The following is a 19,647-nucleotide window of genomic DNA, read 5'->3' on the forward strand; positions in this document are numbered from 1 at the left end:
AAAAAAGAGAATTTATTGAAAATTTTTTATAAAAAGAGAATTTATCGAACATTTTCTATAAAAAGAGAATTTATCGAACATTTTCTATAAAAAGAGAATTTATCGAAAATTTTCTATAAAAAGAGAATTTATCGAAAATTTTCTATAAAAAGAGAATTTATCGAAAATTTTCTATAAAAAGAGAATTTATCGAAAATTTACTATAAAAAGAGAATTTATCGAAAAATGTTTATAAAAAGAGAATTTATCGAAAATTTTTTATAAAAAGAGAATTTATCGAAAATTTTCTATAAAAAGAGAATTTATCGAAAATTTTCTATAAAAAGAGAATTTATCGAAAATTTTCTATAAAAACAGAATTTATCGAAAATTTTCTATAAAAAGAAAATTTATCGAAAATTTTCTATAAAAAGAGAATTTATCGAAAATTTTCTATAAAAAGAGAATTTATCGAAAATTTTCTATAAAAAGAGAATTTATCGAAAATTTACTATAAAAAGAGAATTTATCGAAAAATTTTCTATAAAAAGAGAATTTATCGAAAAATTTCTATAAAAAGAGAATTTATCGAAAATTTACTATAAAAAGAAAATTTATCGAAAATTTTCTATAAGAAGAGAATTTATCGAAAATTTTCTATAAGAAGAGAATTTATCGAAAATTTTATATAAGAAGAGAATTTATCGAAAATTTTCTATAAAAAGAGAATTTATCGAAAATTTTCTATAAAAAGAGAATTTATCGAAAATTTTCTATAAAAAGAGAATTTATCGAAAATTTTCTATAAAAAGAGAATTTATCGAAAATTTTCTATAAAAAGAGAATTTATCGAAAATTTTCTATAAAAAGAGAATTTATCGAAAATTTTCTTTAAAAAGAGAATTTATCGAAAATTTTCTATAAAAAGAAAATTCTTTACAAAAATATTCTATAAGAAGAAAATTTGTGGAAAATTTTCTATAAAAAGAAAATTCTTTACAAAAATATTCTATAAGAAGAAAATTTGTGGAAAATTTTCTATAACAAAAAATTTGTGAAAATTTTCTACAATAGAAAATGTATATAAAATTTTTTATAAAAAGAAAACTTATAGGATTTTCTTTTATAAAAAGAAAATTTATAGAATTTTTTTATAAAAGGAAAATTTGTGGAAAATTTTCTATAAAAAGAAAACTTGTGTAAAACTCGCTATAAAAAGAAAATTTGTGGAAAAATTTTTATAATAAAAAAATTATTGAAAATTTTTTATAAAAAGAAAATTTGTGGATAATTTTCTATAAAAAGACAAAAACAAAAATTAACTTTGAATTTTTTAGTAGAAAATTTAAAGGGTTTTCTTAGAAAAGAAAATTTATCGAAAATTTTTTTGAATTTCCCAAAAATTTTTTTAGAAATTTAGTTTTAACCTTTTTTAAAACAGTTCATCTCAAAGAACCCTTTCTCACAAATTAAAGTAGAATTGGCCTAGTATTTGTATTACACAGCTACACACATATGTATGTTTGTAGTTTAGGAATAGTCTTTTGTTCAGTTTGCCTTTAACATCACTTTCCTTTAGTGTGTGACTATCTGACGTTTGGGCGTTTGGACCGCCTGTCCGTCCGTCAGTCTATCTATCAGCTACATTGTCTGCATTTGCTAACTAACACATTGGCTTACTTCCTTCCGATAATTCGGGTTACATTTTGGTAACTACTTGTATTATGTGTGTGACTTGGTGTGTAAGCATTAGTGCAAGTCTACTGCAACATCCAGTTCAAAATGTAAAGTGACTTTCTGTTTGCCTTTCCGATGTACCATGTTAAATGTGTAGAGTTATTCGTGCATATGCATGTGTATGCAAGATGTCTTGTAAAATGTACATGTTCGTTTAAGTCCCACAAAAAGAGAAAAAGACTTTAACTTAATAATCACTTTAAGTATTATTCTGTCGGTTAAGATTTCTATTTTTAGATTTAAAGATTTAAATCAAGATTAAATTGTTCAATTTTACACAAAACAAATGTAAATTGTTTAAGACATTTGAAGAAGAAAAAGACTGAAAAAAAGGATTAAGGTTAAAAACAAAATGGTTTCAGAAATCTAAGTAAAGTTATTTAAAATGTGTCTTATTAAAATAATACTAAATCTACCACTTAAAATTTTTCTTTATTCCCTCGTTTACTTTAAAGTTCAAAAAAATGCGCAAGGAAAATTTATAACAAACATTAAACGGAAATGGTATTCAACTGAAATGTTCTACTAAAAACTCCATAAACTCATACACACACTCACTTGCCATAAAACTCTGAAATAATTTTCCACATTTTGAACTTTGGCAGGCAGCAGCAAAATAAATACATACAATCCCCAAACATATGCTACATTCATTTATTATAAACGGAAATTAAAGGTGTGAATACAAGTTTAGAACACTCAAAACATTGCGACGAATATAATGGCAAAGCAAACAATGGTGAGAAGTAAAAAAGTGCACTTTTAAATGCACAAAACATGAGCAACCCAAAAATAAATTACAAAAATCATAAATATAACAGCACATATAGTAATTTTATAAAATGGTGCAATAATAGAATCAACTGAAATAATCACAAGGAAATTAAATTAATGTTAAATAAACCTGACACATGTTTATTTAATTAAAGTTGCTCTTTTGTTCAATTAAAGTTGCTCTTTTGTTGAATGCGTACGTATTTCACTAATAACTAAAAATTGTTTGTGGTTAAACCTGAAAATAGTATTTGAAAAAAATTTTGCTTCTTTTTGTAACAATCTCAGAAATTTTGTATAAATTCATGTAAAATCTGAAGTTTCTGAAAATTTCCTATTTATTTTTGATAATTTTTCTTTTAATAGAAAATTTTCGATAAATTTTCTTTCTTTGGAAAATTTTCGATAAATTTTCTTTCTTTGGAAAATTTTCGATAAATTTTCTTTCTTTGGAACATTTTCGATAAATTTTCTTTCTTTGGAAAATTTTCGATAAATTTTCTTTCTTTGGAAAATTTTCGATAAATTTTCTTTCTTTGGAAAATTTTTGATAAATTTTCTTTCTTTCGAAAATTTTCGATAAATTTTCTTTCTTTCGAAAATTTTCGATAAATTTTCTTTCTTTAGAAAATTTTCGATAAATTTTCTTTCTTTAAAAAATTTTCGATAAATTTGCTTTCTTTAGAAAATTTTCGATAAATCTGCTTTCTTATAGAAAATTTTCGATAAATTTGCGTTCTTATAGAAAATTTTTTATAAACTTGCTTTTTGAAAATTTTCGATAAATTTTCTTTCTTTAGAAAATTTTCCATCAATTTTCTTTCTTTAGAAAATTTTCCATCAATTTTCTTTCTTTAGAAAATTTTTGACAAATTTTCTTTCTTTAGAAAATTTTCGACAAATTTTCTTTCTTTAGAAAATTTTCCATCAAATTTCTTTCTTTAGAAAATTTTCCATCAAATTTCTTTCTTTAGAAAATTTTCCATCAAATTTCTTTCTTTAGAAAATTTTCCATCAAATTTCTTTCTCTAGAAAATTTTCCATCAAATTTCTTTCTTTAGAAAATTTTCCATCAAATTTCTTCCTTTAGAAAATTTTCCATCAAATTTCTTTCTTTAGAAAATTTTCCATCAAATTTCTTTTTTTAGAAAATTTTCCATCAAATTTCTTTCTTTAGAAAATTTTCCATCAAATTTTCTTCCTATAGAAAATTTTCGATAAATTTTCTTCCTATAGAAAATTTTCGATAAATTTTCTTCCTATAGAAAATTAAAATTGAAGACAAATTTCTTTTCATAGAATATTTAAGATAAATTTTCTTTTCTATAGAAAATTTTCTTATTTATAAAAAATATTTTCATCTTTTTTAAAGAAAGTTTTCCAAACATGTTCTTTTTATAGAAAAATTTCGATTGAAATCTTTTTGATAAAAAAAATCTCAATATTTTTTATAGAAAATTTTGGTAAAATTTTTTTTAAGGAATATTTTTTTGTTTGTTTGAATGCGTGCGTATTTCACTAATAACTAAAAATTGTTTGTGGTTAAACCTGAAAATAGAAAAGTATTTGAAAAAAAATTTGCTTCTTTTTGTAACAATCTCAGAAATTTTGTATAAATTCATGTAAAATCTGAAGTTTCTGAAAATTTCCTATTTATTTTTGATAATTTTTCTTTTAATAGAAAATTCTTGATAATTTTTCTTTCTTAGGAAAAATTTTCGATAAATTTTCTTTCTTTGGAAAATTTTCGATAAATTTTCTTTCTTTGGAACATTTTCGATAAATTTTTTTTCTTTGGAAAATTTTCGATAAATTTTCTTTCTTTGGAACATTTTCGATAAATTTTCTTTCTTTGGAAAATTTTCGATAAATATTCTTTCTTTGGAAAATTTTTGATAAATTTTCTTTCTTTGGAAAATTTTCGATAAATTTTCTTTCTTTGGAACATTTTCGATAAATTTTTTTTCTTTGGAAAATTTTCGATAAATTTTCTTTCTTTGGAACATTTTCGATAAATTTTCTTTCTTTGGAAAATTTTCGATAAATATTCTTTCTTTGGAAAATTTTCGATAAATTTTCTTTCTTTGGAAAATTTTCGATAAATTTTCTTTCTTTGGATAATTTTTGATAAATTTTCTTTCTTTAGAAAATTTTCGATAAATTTTCTTTCTTTAGAAAATTTTCGATAAATTTTCTTTCTTTAGAAAATTTTCGATAAATTTTCTTTCTTTAAAAAATTTTCGATAAATTAGCTTTCTTTAGAAAATTTTCGATAAATCTGCTTTCTTATAGAAAATTTTCGATAAATTTGCGTTCTTATAGAAAATTTTTTATAAACTTGCTTTTTGAAAATTTTCGATAAATTTTCTTTCTTTAGAAAATTTTCCATCAATTTTCTTTCTTTATAAATTTTCTTTCTTTAGAAAATTTTTGACAAATTTTCTTTCTTTAGAAAATTTTCGACAAATTTTCTTTCTTTAGAAAATTTTCCATCAAATTTCTTTCTTTAGAAAATTTTCCATCAAATTTCTTTCTTTAGAAAATTTTCCATCAAATTTCTTTCTCTAGAAAATTTTCCATCAAATTTCTTTCTTTAGAAAATTTTCCATCAAATTTCTTCCTTTAGAAAATTTTCCATCAAATTTCTTTCTTTAGAAAATTTTCCATCAAATTTCTTTTTTTAGAAAATTTTCCATCAAATTTCTTTCTTTAGAAAATTTTCCATCAAATTTTCTTCCTATAGAAAATTTTCGATAAATTTTCTTCCTATAGAAAATTAAAATTGAAGACAAATTTCTTTTCATAGAATATTTAAGATAAATTTTCTTTTCTATAGAAAATTTTCTTATTTATAAAAAATATTTTCATCTTTTTTAAAGAAAGTTTTCGAAAAATTTCGATTAAAATCTTTTTGATAAAAAAAATCTCAATATTTTTTATAGAAAATTTTGGTAAAATTTTTTTTTAAGGAATATTATTTGTTTTATGATAAATTTATTTCTTTAATTAAAAAAATCTAAAAATTCTGTTTAGCTAGAGAATTTTCGATAAATTTTCGGATATTGTAATTGAGTTGTTGTGTTTATAGCCCTTATTTGCAAATATTGTTTAAGTGTTATTACTGATAATGAAAATCCATTAATTATAAACATTCAAAATAATGTATAATTATCACTTTTATCGTTTAAATTTTTTTCGAAATCACAAAGATAAACATATTTCATAATTTTCAACTTAATAGCTTTTATTGTAATTTTAGCATTTTTTCATGATTTGCACCTATTTAAGATATAGCAGATATGAAACAGTTAAAACTTTTGACATATTCACCTTAGGGTTCACAACCAAATTCTTTCGTACCCTATAAAATTTCATACAAAACACTCTTTGCATATTTAATAAGCATATCCATTGAGTTTATAGGCCATAAAATAATATCCAAGTGGATATGTATGGAGGTGAGTGTATATTATAAATGATTAGCCTTAAGCCAAGTAGATACAAAAAAGCCTACCTCAACATTTATGCAGCTGAACGAACAAATTTATTTACACCTAGAATTTTCATTGTATAAGTTTAAGTTAATGTGAGTTTTTCAACTGTTCACTGAATGTGTTAGAAGGTTAATAACGCCCACTTTTACTTTTTTTCTTCCCTTAGTTTCTGTAGTTTCTATGTGGTAAAATAAACACCAAATGGTTAGTGAAAAGGTAAAACTGTATTGTATATTAAATTATCAAGATTAACCTAAATCATTTTCTATTACAATGAAAAACTTATTCACTACGTGAGTTTATTTTTGTGTTCTGAATAATAGCAAACAGAGTAAAAACTGAATATTTTTGAGGTTTATCATTTCAAAATGTAAATGAATTAGCATATGTATGGATATTTTTCCACATATCCTGGCGCGATGATAAATTACTTATATGATTAATTTTTATATAATTTTCTTATTCTTCTCCTTGTTATTTTAACTTTGAATTTAGTAGAACATTTATCATTTTGAAGAATATTCTCATACTTAGATAGAAATTTTTTATAATATTTACGAAGTGCTTTAACCAATCTGTGTAAATATTGACTTTCGATTTTGCTACAATATGTAGAAGAAAAGAAGATAGCGTGAAAAGACCAAAAAGCAATCACACTCTTAAATTTTTCTATGTTTATTTATGTATCCCCCAAAGATGTTGTTTGTTTTTAAATGGAACACACATATTGTACGTCAAACTAACCATAGAGTGAGGTCAAGTAAATAGTTTTCCTTGAGCTATCAAGCGCGTAAATAAAAACTGACACAAAAATAAAGCAAAAAACAAAAAAGTTATCGTTTTGCGTGTGTTTTTAAGCAAACTAGGATGAGACACCAGCTGTGCCATTTAAGGTAAGTTTGTGTACAGAACACAATTGCCTTGAAATAGATTTGCTCATATGTAGTATGTTACAATTTAATGAAACGATATTTTATACACAAAATAGAATTGATGATAATAGTCAAATAGCATTGAGAGTAATATTAATTGATCTTTAATTAAGATCAGAATAGTAGTATTTTTATTCACCAAAATTTTATTAAGAACAAAAATGGATAACTGGTTAAAAGTGTTTGTTTAGAGTAAAATGTACTCGTAAACTTAATATTGGAGTCTTAAAAATCAACTTTTAGCCACAATATTCAGCTAAAACTCTAGATTAGACGTCCTTAATACCTAAAAAAAATATACACAGACATTAAATACATATTTCATAAAAATTTTGTTTATTTTTAGCAAAAAAAAAAAAAGAACTGTGTAAATGGGTTAATTTATAATGTTTAATAATAATATAAATTAAGCAAAATATAATATTTTTTAAGTGTGAATGTTAAAGAATTATTAGCTTTACACAATAAGCAATAATGATAAGCATGCAAACAAGTGTATTTATCAAATTTGTACCTTTTACAACAAAATCAGAGAAAACATTTAATCTAACAGTTTAACTGCTAGACAAAATTGATTTTGAAAAATTTACATCTTAAATGTCAATTATTTTTTAATTTAAATCGAGCGTCCATTAGAAAACAAAAAAAATATTGCTTTAATTAATTTTGTAAATCATGCTGACAAAAATTTACAAATACTATTGCTTAAGATTTGATTCTTTTAAATATATAAACTTTATAAACAAGCTAATTACTAAAATAAAATCTTTTTGGAGATATTATTTGGTATTTTTATATTCGTATTTCTTCATTTTTAATGTTCACGTAATAATAATACTTAGTTGTTTTCTTCTAAATAACTATTGTCAAGTTGGACGAGTACACCTTCTTCTACTTGCGGCGCTTGGTCTAAATTTAAATTCAGGCGTGGCGTATTTTCTCTGCTTGAACTGGGTTGATTATCGGCAAGTTTATGTTGTTGTTTACGTTCTTCTACAGCACGTTGTTTTTCTTTTTCAATAAGTATAAAATTCGGATCCTGTGACGGACATTCCAAGTGGACACAATGAAAGATTTCATTGGCGGTATTACGTGTACCCACTATGCGTATAAATACGACTGGTAGGGGATTAAATGAAAAGTTTTGCCATGATCGGGCTTTTTCATTACGTTTATCTACTACCATAACCCAATCTTTGCGATTTGTTGAAGTTTCAATATAAAAACTGTAGTTGCGATCATCACAATCCCATAGCAATAAACGCATTGAACCAATTATATAGGGTTGTCCTTTAAAAAGTTAACAAAAGTTATTTAATATTTAAATTATTTAAATATAGCACACATTAACATACCCAAACGCACTAAAATTTCACCGCTATCCAGTTGATGACAAGTATAACCCGAATCCCAATCATAGTCAATATAATTGCCATTAATTAAAGCATTCCTAGTGCGGCTAACACCATCCACCACTACTGCACTCATTTCAATGGTGGCCACATTTGCTGTGGGCGCAACAATGCCATTAATTACTTTCGGTAGATTTGTAGTGTACATGGCCTCTAAAGCCACCACATGAAATACTTTATTTACGGTATTATGTGTGCCCACCAATTTAATATAACGCACCGGCCGAGCTTGAAAATATAAAAATTGCCATGAACGGCAGTGATATTGGGAATAGTCAATAACACGATCCCATTGTATTTGATTGGCAGAAACTTCAATGAAATATGAATAAGCACGATTATCACGATCCCAAAGCAGTATCTTGATGTGATTTATTATACAAGCAGTGCCCAGTTCTACAGTAATACCGCTATCGTTGGTATCTGTAATGCAGTGACGTGTATAACCCTTTTCCATGTCATATGTGGTAACATCGCCATTTAGAAGCTCTGCACGGCATTCTCCCTGTATGGTACGTGATACAAATTTTGCAGTCGCTACATTTTCCTCCGGCCACAAGGCAGCCCGATAAGGTAAATATTTTGATGTATTTTGTTCTTCTATGGCGTCTAGAAGCTTATCGGGTTCTAAGATGCCTGATGGACGTACAACTTGTAGTAGATGTTCGAGATTCATGAGTGGTAGGCGTACATAAGATACGACAGACTGAAAAATTATAAAAAAATGTATATTTTTTTAGATAAATTCGAACATTTTTTTGTAGAAAATTTTCGTTTAAATTTCCTTTTTATAGAAATTTTCGTTAAATTATCTCTTTATAGAAAATTTTTGTTAAATTTCCTTTTTCTGGAAACTATTCCTAAAATTTTCTTTTTATATAAAATTTTTGTTAAATTTTCTTTGTATAAAAAAATGTTTCGAACAATTTTCTTTAAATTGCCTTTTTGTAAAAATCCACTTACCTGTATATCAACATTTTTATTGTGCTTGCACCACTCCCATACGGCTACAAATATCTGTACTTCGGGAGCAAAAAAAGAATCGCGTCTCAATACCTCTTCTAGAGATTCCTAAAACAAATACAAACAACAATTAAAAATAAACAAAACTATTAACTGTGAAATTCATACTTTTGATAAATTCTTAAAAGATTCATGTTGTAATATATCGGCAGCATTACGATCCATAAATGTCAAACAAACTCTGGTCAATTTCTCTAAATTATAAAGACGTGCAGCATCCAAAATAGCACAAACATTTGACAAGGCCAAATATTGGCGCAAATAATCAGATATAGCCAATTCCAATTCGGAGAGACCATATTGATTGGCCAAACCCAATGTATCTAATATGTTATCTTCATCCATTTGTGTTAGCGACAAGTGACCGGAGTAAATATAACGCAGTAAAGCCTTAAAAGCATCTACAGGCACCTTAAGATGTATTTCCGACTGTTTCGATTCAGAGAGGCCACCATACAAAAGGGCACGAAAGTATTCACTGCGAGCAGCCAACATTACGCGATGGGCGGGCAGCCTTTGATTTTCCACAATAAAGGCGACATCAGAGTAATCGTCATTTAAGCAAAGTTGAGCCATTTGGGCGGAAAAAAGTTCTAGAAGAAAAACAACCAGACACACAGAGCGCAATGAAAAAATGTATACAAGAAAATGTATTTGTTTAGCTGTGACATTACCTGTAAGTTCTATTTCATCAGTTCGTGGTTTATTTGGCAAACGTATGCCAGACATTTTACGATGACTTTGGCTACTCATGTCCAAAAATATTTCGTAAATTTAATTTTACCAACATGCAATTAAAATTTATTTTGTTTCGAATATGTTTTGCCTTAAATTTTTCTGTATTTTTTCTTATCTAATTTTCTTTTTGTTTTGTCTTTAGTTCTTCTTTTTTCTATACACTTCCCTGTTTTTGATGTTTGTTTTATTGTCTTTAGTTGTTTATGTAGTTTTCATAATCTTATTGTTTATTATTTATTAGGTTTTTAATAGATTTGGCCCGATTTTGATCAAAATTATTCCGGTAAAACTGTTTTTATCTAATTCTACCAATTTTTGCGCTGGAATGGAATTTGTAGAATTTTGCATTTTGTGTTTTATTGGAAAGTAAAAGATGTTGCCATAAAAAAATACTTATGGGAAATTGTTGCCAGATTAAAGAAATAGTTCTATTTACACTGTAAAAGAAAAAATTAAAAAAAATAAACATTCAAATATTATTTTTAAACGAAGAAAAATTTAATTTCTTTCCTAACTTAACTAACTAACTACTAACTAACTAACTAACTAACTAACTAACTAACTAACTAACTAACTAACTAACTAACTAACTAACTAACTAACTAACTAACTAACTAACTAACTAACTAACTAACTAACTAACTAACTAACTAACTAACTAACTAACTAACTAACTAACTAACTAACTAACTAACTAACTAACTAACTAACTAACTAACTAACTAACTAACTAACTAACTAACTAACTAACTAACTAACTAACTAACTAACTAACTAACTAACTAACTAACTAACTAACTAACTAACTAACTAACTAACTAACTAACTAACTAACTAACTAACTAACTAACTAACTAACTAACTAACTAACTAACTAACTAACTAACTAACTAACTAACTAACTAACTAACTAACTAACTAACTAACTAACTAACTAACTAACTAACTAACTAACTAACTAACTAACTAACTAACTAACTAACTAACTAACTAACTAACTAACTAACTAACTAACTAACTAACTAACTAACTAACTAACTAACTAACTAACGAACTAACTAACTAACTAACTAACTAACTAACTGACCTGACTGACTAACTAACTAACTAGTGGAAAAGTAAGAAAATTTATAAATTGCAATTAACGTGAAAGTTTAACAAGCAATATTTTTAAAACAATAACTACAACATATTTATCTGCTTTTCGTAGTTTACATGCACGGCATTATCAACTTAATATAAACACATATTTACGGCTAACCGGCATTGCCAACCTTCCTTATTTCATTCAATAAAAATGGAATGACAACAGCTGTTTCGCTGTTTTTGTATATACACTTTTTCTCTCTTTCTCTCGTACTAAATAAACAAAGGTATATATAGAAGCAAGGTAAATACAAACAGAAAGAATAAGAAGAAAAAAAAACAAAACAAAGAAGACATCCAAGAATATGCAAAAAAATAATAAATATTGAACACAAAATCAACTAGTTTTTTTGATACTATTTTTCAAACATCAACCATCCGTGGTCATTATGTGTTAAAGTGATTTGTTGTGTGTTTTCAAATTGAGAAAAAATAAGAACGAATGAGAAGAAAAAATTTGTAAAATTGTGCTTGACGTTGAGTTCTTGGCTTGTGTAATGTAAATTTTTATAAAATTAAAACAGGAAATTTAACGAAAATTTATAATAAAAATAAACATGCTATGGAAAACTAAACAATAATATTGCAGAAAGTGAAAAAATTCTAGAAGGATACCAAGAAAGTCAAAGCTCAGCACAACAAAAAATATACATTTTTTTGTTTCAAACAAAGTAAACTGCGTAATTATTGTTAAAGTACAATATTGTAAAAGGAAAAGAAATTTTGCTTTCAAAGGGAAATTCCAAGTGGAAAATTCAAATTGAAAAGGTATTTCAACATCTAATAAGATTTCTGTGGTATAGCAGACATAAATTACAAGTTTTTTTCGCGAAATTGTTTTTGGTGAAAAATCGAAGTGTTTAGAGAGAATTGCAACTAAAGCAACAACAATAACATCATATATTGCAGCTGGCTGCAGTTTTGCCCTTCATTGAGAAAAAAAGTATAAAAAAAGAACGAAATAAATTAATTTGTAGTTGTTGCTGATTTTTTCATTCTTCATTTTCTTCATTGATTCGCTTTTTAAAAGCTTTGTGTGTGTGTTTGCCAGTTAAGTGTGGGTCAAAAGAAGAACGTAAAAGAGAAAAAAGTAGAAACAGCAAACAAAATAATAAACCGTTTAAGTTTTACCCTTGATTTGGCTTAAAAATTAAAAAGAATAATTTAATATTTTATTTAAACATTTATATAAAATTCTTGTTAATATTCTCTACAAAGCAGTGAATTTAATTTTTAAAACAAAATCTCTCTCTTCTACTTTGCATTGAACTGTTAATTGCTGTGCTTGAATTAAAAAATATGTACAAAAAAGAGTGCAAATGTGTGGGTTTTCATTTCTAACGGTTTTGTCTCGTAGTTAATAATTAAAAACTGGATTTTTTACTGAACTAAAAAAATTTATTAAAACGTTAAACCAATAACAATAAATTCATCTATAACAAGAACAACAAGAGTAGTTGCATTAAAACAACAAAATCAGTTCAAGGTCTTTTGGTAAGTTAAAGTGTGGTACTATTTTTTTAAGAACATTTACAGTGTCTCTCATAATTATTCGAATTTGGGTAAACTATAAAAAGAAACCAAATTTAATAATATATTTTGTGTGCAAAACAAATAAATTAATTTGTTATATTGTCTAGATAGTGCTTATGTTTGATATCACGCTTTTTAAAACTTGAAAAATTTGCATTGACTTAAATTAATTGTGCTTTTTTAAAAAAAGTCCATGAAATTGCCTCACAAAAGTATACGAATTTTTTCTGTATTGCATATTTGATCATATTATACGCAACACAAATAGAATCGAATGGTTTTTATGCGTAATATTGTTTTAAGGGGTTACTATCCACGGAAAGGATATATTTTTGGCCCATTTGGTCCACAATTTTGGGGAATTTGTACCCTCTTTTCATGTAATAGCATTAAAATGGCGATTTTTGGCCATAATTTTAAATTTTTCTCCTTTTTTCCAGAGATAAAAGAAAAATTTGATATTGGGACTTAAAAGACCCCTTGGGTTATCTAAAAATAATATTTTTTGTTACAAGAATCTGTATTTAAACGTTCCAAGATAAATTATTCGGATCATTCTTCTGTCGCTAATTCAATATATTGGAACTTAAGTCCATTTTTATAATACTAGGATCAACTGTTATCGGGGAAAGTTTTCTGGTATATATTCTTTTAGATATCAGCTTTTATACATTTTAAGTTTTCAATGTGTTGTGGAAGTGTACAACTCCAAAACATGTCGCGAAGAAACACCATTCAAAATAGTAAAATCATTATTTTTATATACCAATGGCCTCCATGCTGCATGGCACGATATCATCATGATCTAACTCAAAAATGTTGATATGTGTTTAAATATTATTTACTATGATCAAATTAAAACCAAAATTTTGGACTTACAGTGTTATTGTAACGGGCAACACAAGCGTGAAAGTTACGAGTAGTAAAAATTGAAATCTATTATATAGGATGACGTTTTGTTAAGGCATGTTTTGGGGTTGTATACCGCTATAATGTATTGAAAATTTAAATATATTAGTGCCAATATGTACATGAATATACACTAGACAACTTTGTCGGAAAATATCGTCCCCAGAGGTACGAAAAGGGATTTATGATGCAGATAATTCAATTAGAAACTGAAAAACGATACCTAAAATACATCTTGGAACGTTTAAGTACAGATCTTTATAACAAAAAATATTATTTTTAGATACCCTATGGGTTCTATTAAATTCCAATATTAAATTTTGGTTTTATCTCTGGAAAAAGGGTGAAAACATTACAAATATAGCCAAAAATCGCCATTTTAATGATATTACATGAAAAGAGGGTACAAATCCCCCAAAATTGTGGACCAAATGGGTCAAAAATATATCCATGCGGTTGATAGTAATCCCTTAAAACAATATTAAGCATAAAACCATGCGATTCTAGAATTTGTGTATCGTATAATATGATCAAATATGAAATACAGAAAAAATTCGCATACTTTTGTGAAGTAGTTTCATGGACTTTTTTTAAAAAAAGCATAACTAATTTAAGTAAATGTAAAGTTTTCAAGTTTTAAGGGGCGTGATATCAAAACTAAGGACTATCTAGACAATATAACAAATTAATTTATTTATTTTCCACACAAAATATATTATTAAACTTGGTTTCTTTTCATAGTTTACCTAAATTCGAATACTTATGAGAGACACTGTATGTTGTTTTATTTGTTTTTGCAAAAATTACATTCTCTATTGCCAACAATTGAATCGATTTTATTTACTATATCCATTTCTGGTTCCGTGACTTCCGTGACGAGCAAAATATTTCTGCAAAACTTATCTGATAAGGTAGCATCTTTAGATAAGGGAAAGTATATACAACTTTTTATCCCTGTGAATTGATTCCAAGGATACTCTAACAATGCCGACTTGGGAGCCCAGGTACCCTACAGGCTGACATCAAAAATATTTCAGCCTGAAAAACAATACAGTTGTTGGGATGGTGAGATGTACTAACCCCAAATTCTTCACAGAAGACACCTTGGCGTGTCCCTATGTTCTTTCGCATGAGTTAAGCCTCGCTGCGTTGCATGCAGATATGGCCATTATATGAAGATCTACATATAGTTAGGATTTGCAATGTAGTGTTCAGAACTTTTGAAGGACTAGTTCTAAGAGCACCTATTATCCCAATGCATGCTGATCTATAAACTTTGTATAGGTAGCTGATCTACAAACAAAATGTATATAAGAATAGGACGTACTATAACTGTACATATCCATTTAACTATGTTGGGACTAAGTCCCTATTTTATCCCAAACATCTTACGACAGGTATAATATGCGTCCGTTGCCTTCTTGACTCTGTTGGATGTTACGTTTCCATGATAGTTTGGAGTCTAGAATAATTCCTAGATATTTGGCATTTTCATAAGGGGATTTCGTAGTTCTTTAACAGCGGCAAGTTTAAGCTTGGAATCTTTGATGCACTTTGTAATATCATTGGCAAAATACCATCGGATCCTGGTGATTAGAATGGGGAAAAACTATCAATCGCCCAAGAGATCATTTTACGGGCAATGATATTATTATTGATTCCCAAAAGGCTATTCCATATTACAATTTTCATAAGAGAGAAAATACATTTATTTTCTCTGTTGTATTTATATTGCTAATGAAAACATTTATTTCCTTAATATTTTTCGTTTATTTTTAATTCATCTGAATTCCTATTATTTTTCGTAATACACGCAAAATTATCACCTTTTTCTCAAATTATTTATTCGTTTTGCAGACATTTATTTACATTAATTTATTATTATTTTTTTATATTTATTTTTATAAAAATCTTTTATATAGTATACATTTTTCATGTTTTTTGTACTTTTTTTGTAATTTGCTTCTGTTCTATAACAGAGATGGAAAAAGTAGTAAAAGAATATATGATTCCTTAAATATATAATGAAGATAATAAAATTAAATCCGAATCTAGCATTTACCAAGTATAAAGTAAAACAAAATACTTTTAGAGTTCGAAAACAACCAGCCTAGTGTAGAAAGGAATGTATGAAAAAATTAAATCATTGTTATTGTTGGTATTTTGTCAAAACTTTAATATTTTGTAAAAGATGCGTTTTGAATTCTTCTTGAGTTTAAAATAATTCTTTCATAAGATATTTCTAGTTTTCCTAAAATATTGAGAAAGGTTTCCTAATGAGGTGGCTTAAGAAACCGGCGAAAGGCGCATAGGAAATAACTTTGACACCATTAATACATTACAGTGAATTTATTTAAAAGTTAAAAAACTCTTTAACTTATTTGAGAATTTTTAAGATTTTTAGGAAAATAAAATAATAAAAAAACTTTTAAAAGTTCTTCTATATTGAAAACCAAATTTCCAATTTATATAAATTTGACAAGTTTTTGTACGATTTTCCATTCCTGTTCTGTGTTCTTCTAGCGTTTAGTTCACGTAGTTTAAATTCTTGTATGGTCATGTACTTATTTTGGCGTATGGCAAATGAATAACAATGAACGCAAATTTGTATTTAAAACACGGGTGGTCAACAAAAGTTTTAATTCCGCTAAATTAGATTTAAAAGTTATGTACATATTCATAGGAAGAAATCGATCTATCTCTTAATATTTACAAGGTTCTTGTGAAAAAAAATTAGTAAAAATGTGATGAAAATTTTTCATCAAAAGAATATTTACCGAAATTTTTTATATAATTAAAACTTATCGAAATTTTCCATAAAATTAAAACTTATCTAAAATTTTCTATAAAAAGAAAATTTATCGAAAATTTACTATAAAAGGAACATGTATCTAAAAATGTTCTATAAAAAGAAAACGTATCTAAAAATTTTCTATAAAAAGGAAATTTTGCGAAAATTTTATATTAAAAAGAAAATGTATCGAAAATGTTATACGAAAAGAAAATGTATCGAAAATGTTATACAAAAAGAAAATATATTGAAAATAGAAAAAAAAATTTCGAAAATATTCCATATAAAAAGAAAATTTATGGAAAAAAGGAAAATTTACCGAAAATTTTCTATATAAAAAGAAAATTTATTAAAAATTTTATATATAAAAAGAAAATTTTCTATATAAAAAGAAAATTTATCAAAAATATTCAATATAAAAAGAAAATTAATCGAAAACTTTCTATATAAAAAGAAAATTTATATAAAATTTTCTATATAAAAAGAAAATTTATCGAAAATCTTATATATAAAAAGAAAATTTATCGAAAATCTTCAATTATAAAAAGAACATTTAATGAAAATTTTCTATATAAAAAGAAAATGTTCTATATAAAAAGAAATTTTATTAAAAATTTCCTATAAAAAGAAAATTTGTCAAAAATTTTCTATAAAAAGAAAATTTATCGAAAATGTTCTATAAAAAGAAAATTTATCGAAAATGTTCTATAAAAAGAAAATTTATCGAAAATGTTCAATAAAAAGAAAATTTATCGAAAATTTTCTATAAAAAGAAAATTTATCGAAAATTTTCTATAAAAAGAAACTTTAACGAAAATTTTCCTAAAAAAAGAAAATTTATCGAAAATTTTCTATAAAAAGAAAATTTAACAAAAATTTTTTATAAAAAGAAAATTTATCGAAAATTTTCTATAAAAAGAAAATTTCAAGAAAATTTTCCTATAAAAAGATAATTTATCGAAAATTTTCTATAAAAAGAATATTTAACGAAAATTTTTTATAAAAAGAAAATTTATCGAAAATTTTCTATAAAAAAATTCAACGAAAAATTTCTATAAAAAGGCAATTCTATGAAAATTTTCTATAAAAAGAAAATACTACGAAAATTTTCTTTAAAAAGAAAAATTTAACGAAAATTTTCTAAAAAAAAAGATTTAACAAAAATTTTCAACAAAAAGTAAAATTTAACGATCATTTTCTACAAAAAGAAAATTTAACGAAAATTTTCTACAAAAAGAAAATTCATCGAAAATTTTCTACAAAAAGAAAATATTTTAAAAAGGAAAATTTTTTTAAAAAATTTAAAAAAATAAAAAATTTTCTTAAAAGCAAATATTTATAGAAAATATTTTATAAAATCGATTTTTTTCTATAAAAAGAAAATTTTTCGAAAATTGTCTTTAAAAAGAAAATTAAGGCAAAATTTTGTATTATTAAACCAAATGCTAAATTTTATAGGAAGGGTAGGTACATAGTTTTCTTTGCACAAAAGCGTAAAATGTAAAAATTGCTCATCAAAACATTTGTTTTGTTTATAATTTATACTGATATTTTGTGTTGCGCACTTTATAAATATCAATTAACACTAATAGCTAAAAAAAATCAAAAGAAAGAATGAAAATAAAAAGAAAATTATAGAAATTAGCACAACATAAACAAATGATAAGAGCCAAACAAAACAAATGTTATTATTTATTTTTACATACATAAGTGTGTGGTGCATTCGACGATCGATCCCCCCATTAAGAAAAGTAAATACGTTTTTTTTTTATTTTAATGTGTAGAATAATATTATCAAAACAAAACACACACTTATTATAAATGTCTGTATGTTTAAGTGTGTATACATTTTATTTTACTTTATTAAAAAAAAGTACCTATCTTCAAAAGAAAATCAAAAACATATGATTAATATTTGTGCAAAAAATGTGAGAAAACAAAGAAAAAAAGTGAGAGAAAACGAGCAAAAAATGTCAATACAAAAAGTGTTGTCAATACAATAGTGATTTGCATATAGTATGTTTTTGGAAATAAATTAAAGTGTAACTTTTGTTTCTAAATCTTTAATGTCAATTTATTGAAATTTTATTTATTTATTATTTAAACGTTTACTTTATACTTTAATAATTTTTTCGAAAATAATATGTTTATAATTTTTAAATTGGTTTTTATTGACATCACTGCTATTTAATACTTAATACTTAACTAAAAGTTTATTGCTCTTTTCGAGTAGCAGCTATTAATATTTAGTAGTTTTTTATGTTAATATAAAATTGAAGAAATTATTGTGCTGGTCAGAACACACATGAATGCAAGATATTCAGCTAACTGAATTGGCATTCTAAGACCTATTTTTAGATATTCTTATATTTTCATAAAATTTTCTAGATTTTAACCATATTCAGCTACATGACAATAATTTTTAATCTAAATTCGAAAATTAGTTACAGATTTATTTTCGTTTTATTTTTTGCAAATTTCCTAATTTCGCAATGTTAGAAATTAAAAGAATTTTTTTCCAAAACTTTTCTCACTGCTAAAATAATTATTTTAAATCATCTTTTTTTTAAAAAACAATTCTCATACATTTGCTAAATTGTCATTTGTCATAAACGAGGAAATAATGCCAAATTTAAACCAAATAAAAATAAACATTTGTTTATTTTTAAAATAAAAAAAATCACATTGCATTTAATTTAAAAAAGAAATCATCATAAAAAACCAAACCGTAGCATACATACATTATACTTGTTTTTGTTTTGATTCAATTGTAGAGTGTATTGACATTTTAATCGCAAAATGTTTTAAAAATAAAATTAAAAAAAAAAAAATAAAATATTCTGGTTTTGTTTACTTTTTTATACCCCTAACCTCATTTTGCAAAATTCAATGCATTAAAAAACGAATGCGCAAATGTCTCATACATTCGCACGATTTTAAAATTCTAATTTTTATTAAACAAGTAGTATTTTTGGTTTTAATTAAAAAAAATTTATTAAATTTTCCTTAAAATAAACTTTAAGTTAAAGGAAATATAGTTCCTTATCTTCTTATTCTGTATATAATAAAGACAAGGTCATTGCTCTACGTTGCACCTAAACCACAAACCAAATAAATACCACAAAGCGTTTTAGTTAACAATAGATTGCAAAACAAGTTCAACAGTTTTTTTCCTCCAT

At 25.1% G+C, this 19,647-nt stretch overlaps 2 protein-coding genes across 8 annotated transcripts in view; one reads left to right on the top strand and one right to left on the bottom strand.

Annotated features, from left to right (window-relative positions):
- Positions 1-7,246: 7,246 nt before the first annotated feature.
- On the bottom strand, positions 7,247-10,438 carry LOC119610837 (BTB/POZ domain-containing protein 9). The gene is made up of 5 exons (XM_037966224.1): positions 10,026-10,438; positions 9,460-9,944; positions 9,292-9,399; positions 8,272-9,034; positions 7,247-8,206 (listed from the first exon to the last, which is right to left on the bottom strand). The coding sequence occupies exons 1-5, from the start codon at positions 10,102-10,104 to the stop codon at positions 7,755-7,757; spliced, it is 1,887 nt and encodes a 628-aa protein (XP_037822152.1). The 5' UTR covers positions 10,105-10,438; the 3' UTR covers positions 7,247-7,754.
- Positions 10,439-11,503: 1,065 nt separating this feature from the next.
- The window catches only part of LOC119610841 (protein yippee-like CG15309), a 34,814-nt gene continuing 26,670 nt past the window's right edge, over positions 11,504-19,647 (top strand). For 3 of the 7 annotated variants that reach the window (XM_037966228.1, XM_037966227.1, XM_037966235.1), the window contains exon 1: positions 11,504-12,729. The gene's annotated coding sequence lies outside the window, so the exon portion shown is untranslated. The remainder of the gene's footprint in view (positions 12,730-19,647) is intronic. The other 4 variants (XM_037966229.1, XM_037966230.1, XM_037966231.1 and 1 more) reach the window with 4 other exon arrangements.

The sequence above is a fragment of the Lucilia sericata genome, unplaced genomic scaffold (genome assembly GCF_015586225.1).
Source record: "Lucilia sericata isolate MDLA Ls3-8-SP2 unplaced genomic scaffold, ASM1558622v1 Contig001286F_arrow, whole genome shotgun sequence".
Lineage (NCBI taxonomy): Eukaryota > Metazoa > Arthropoda > Insecta > Diptera > Calliphoridae > Lucilia > Lucilia sericata.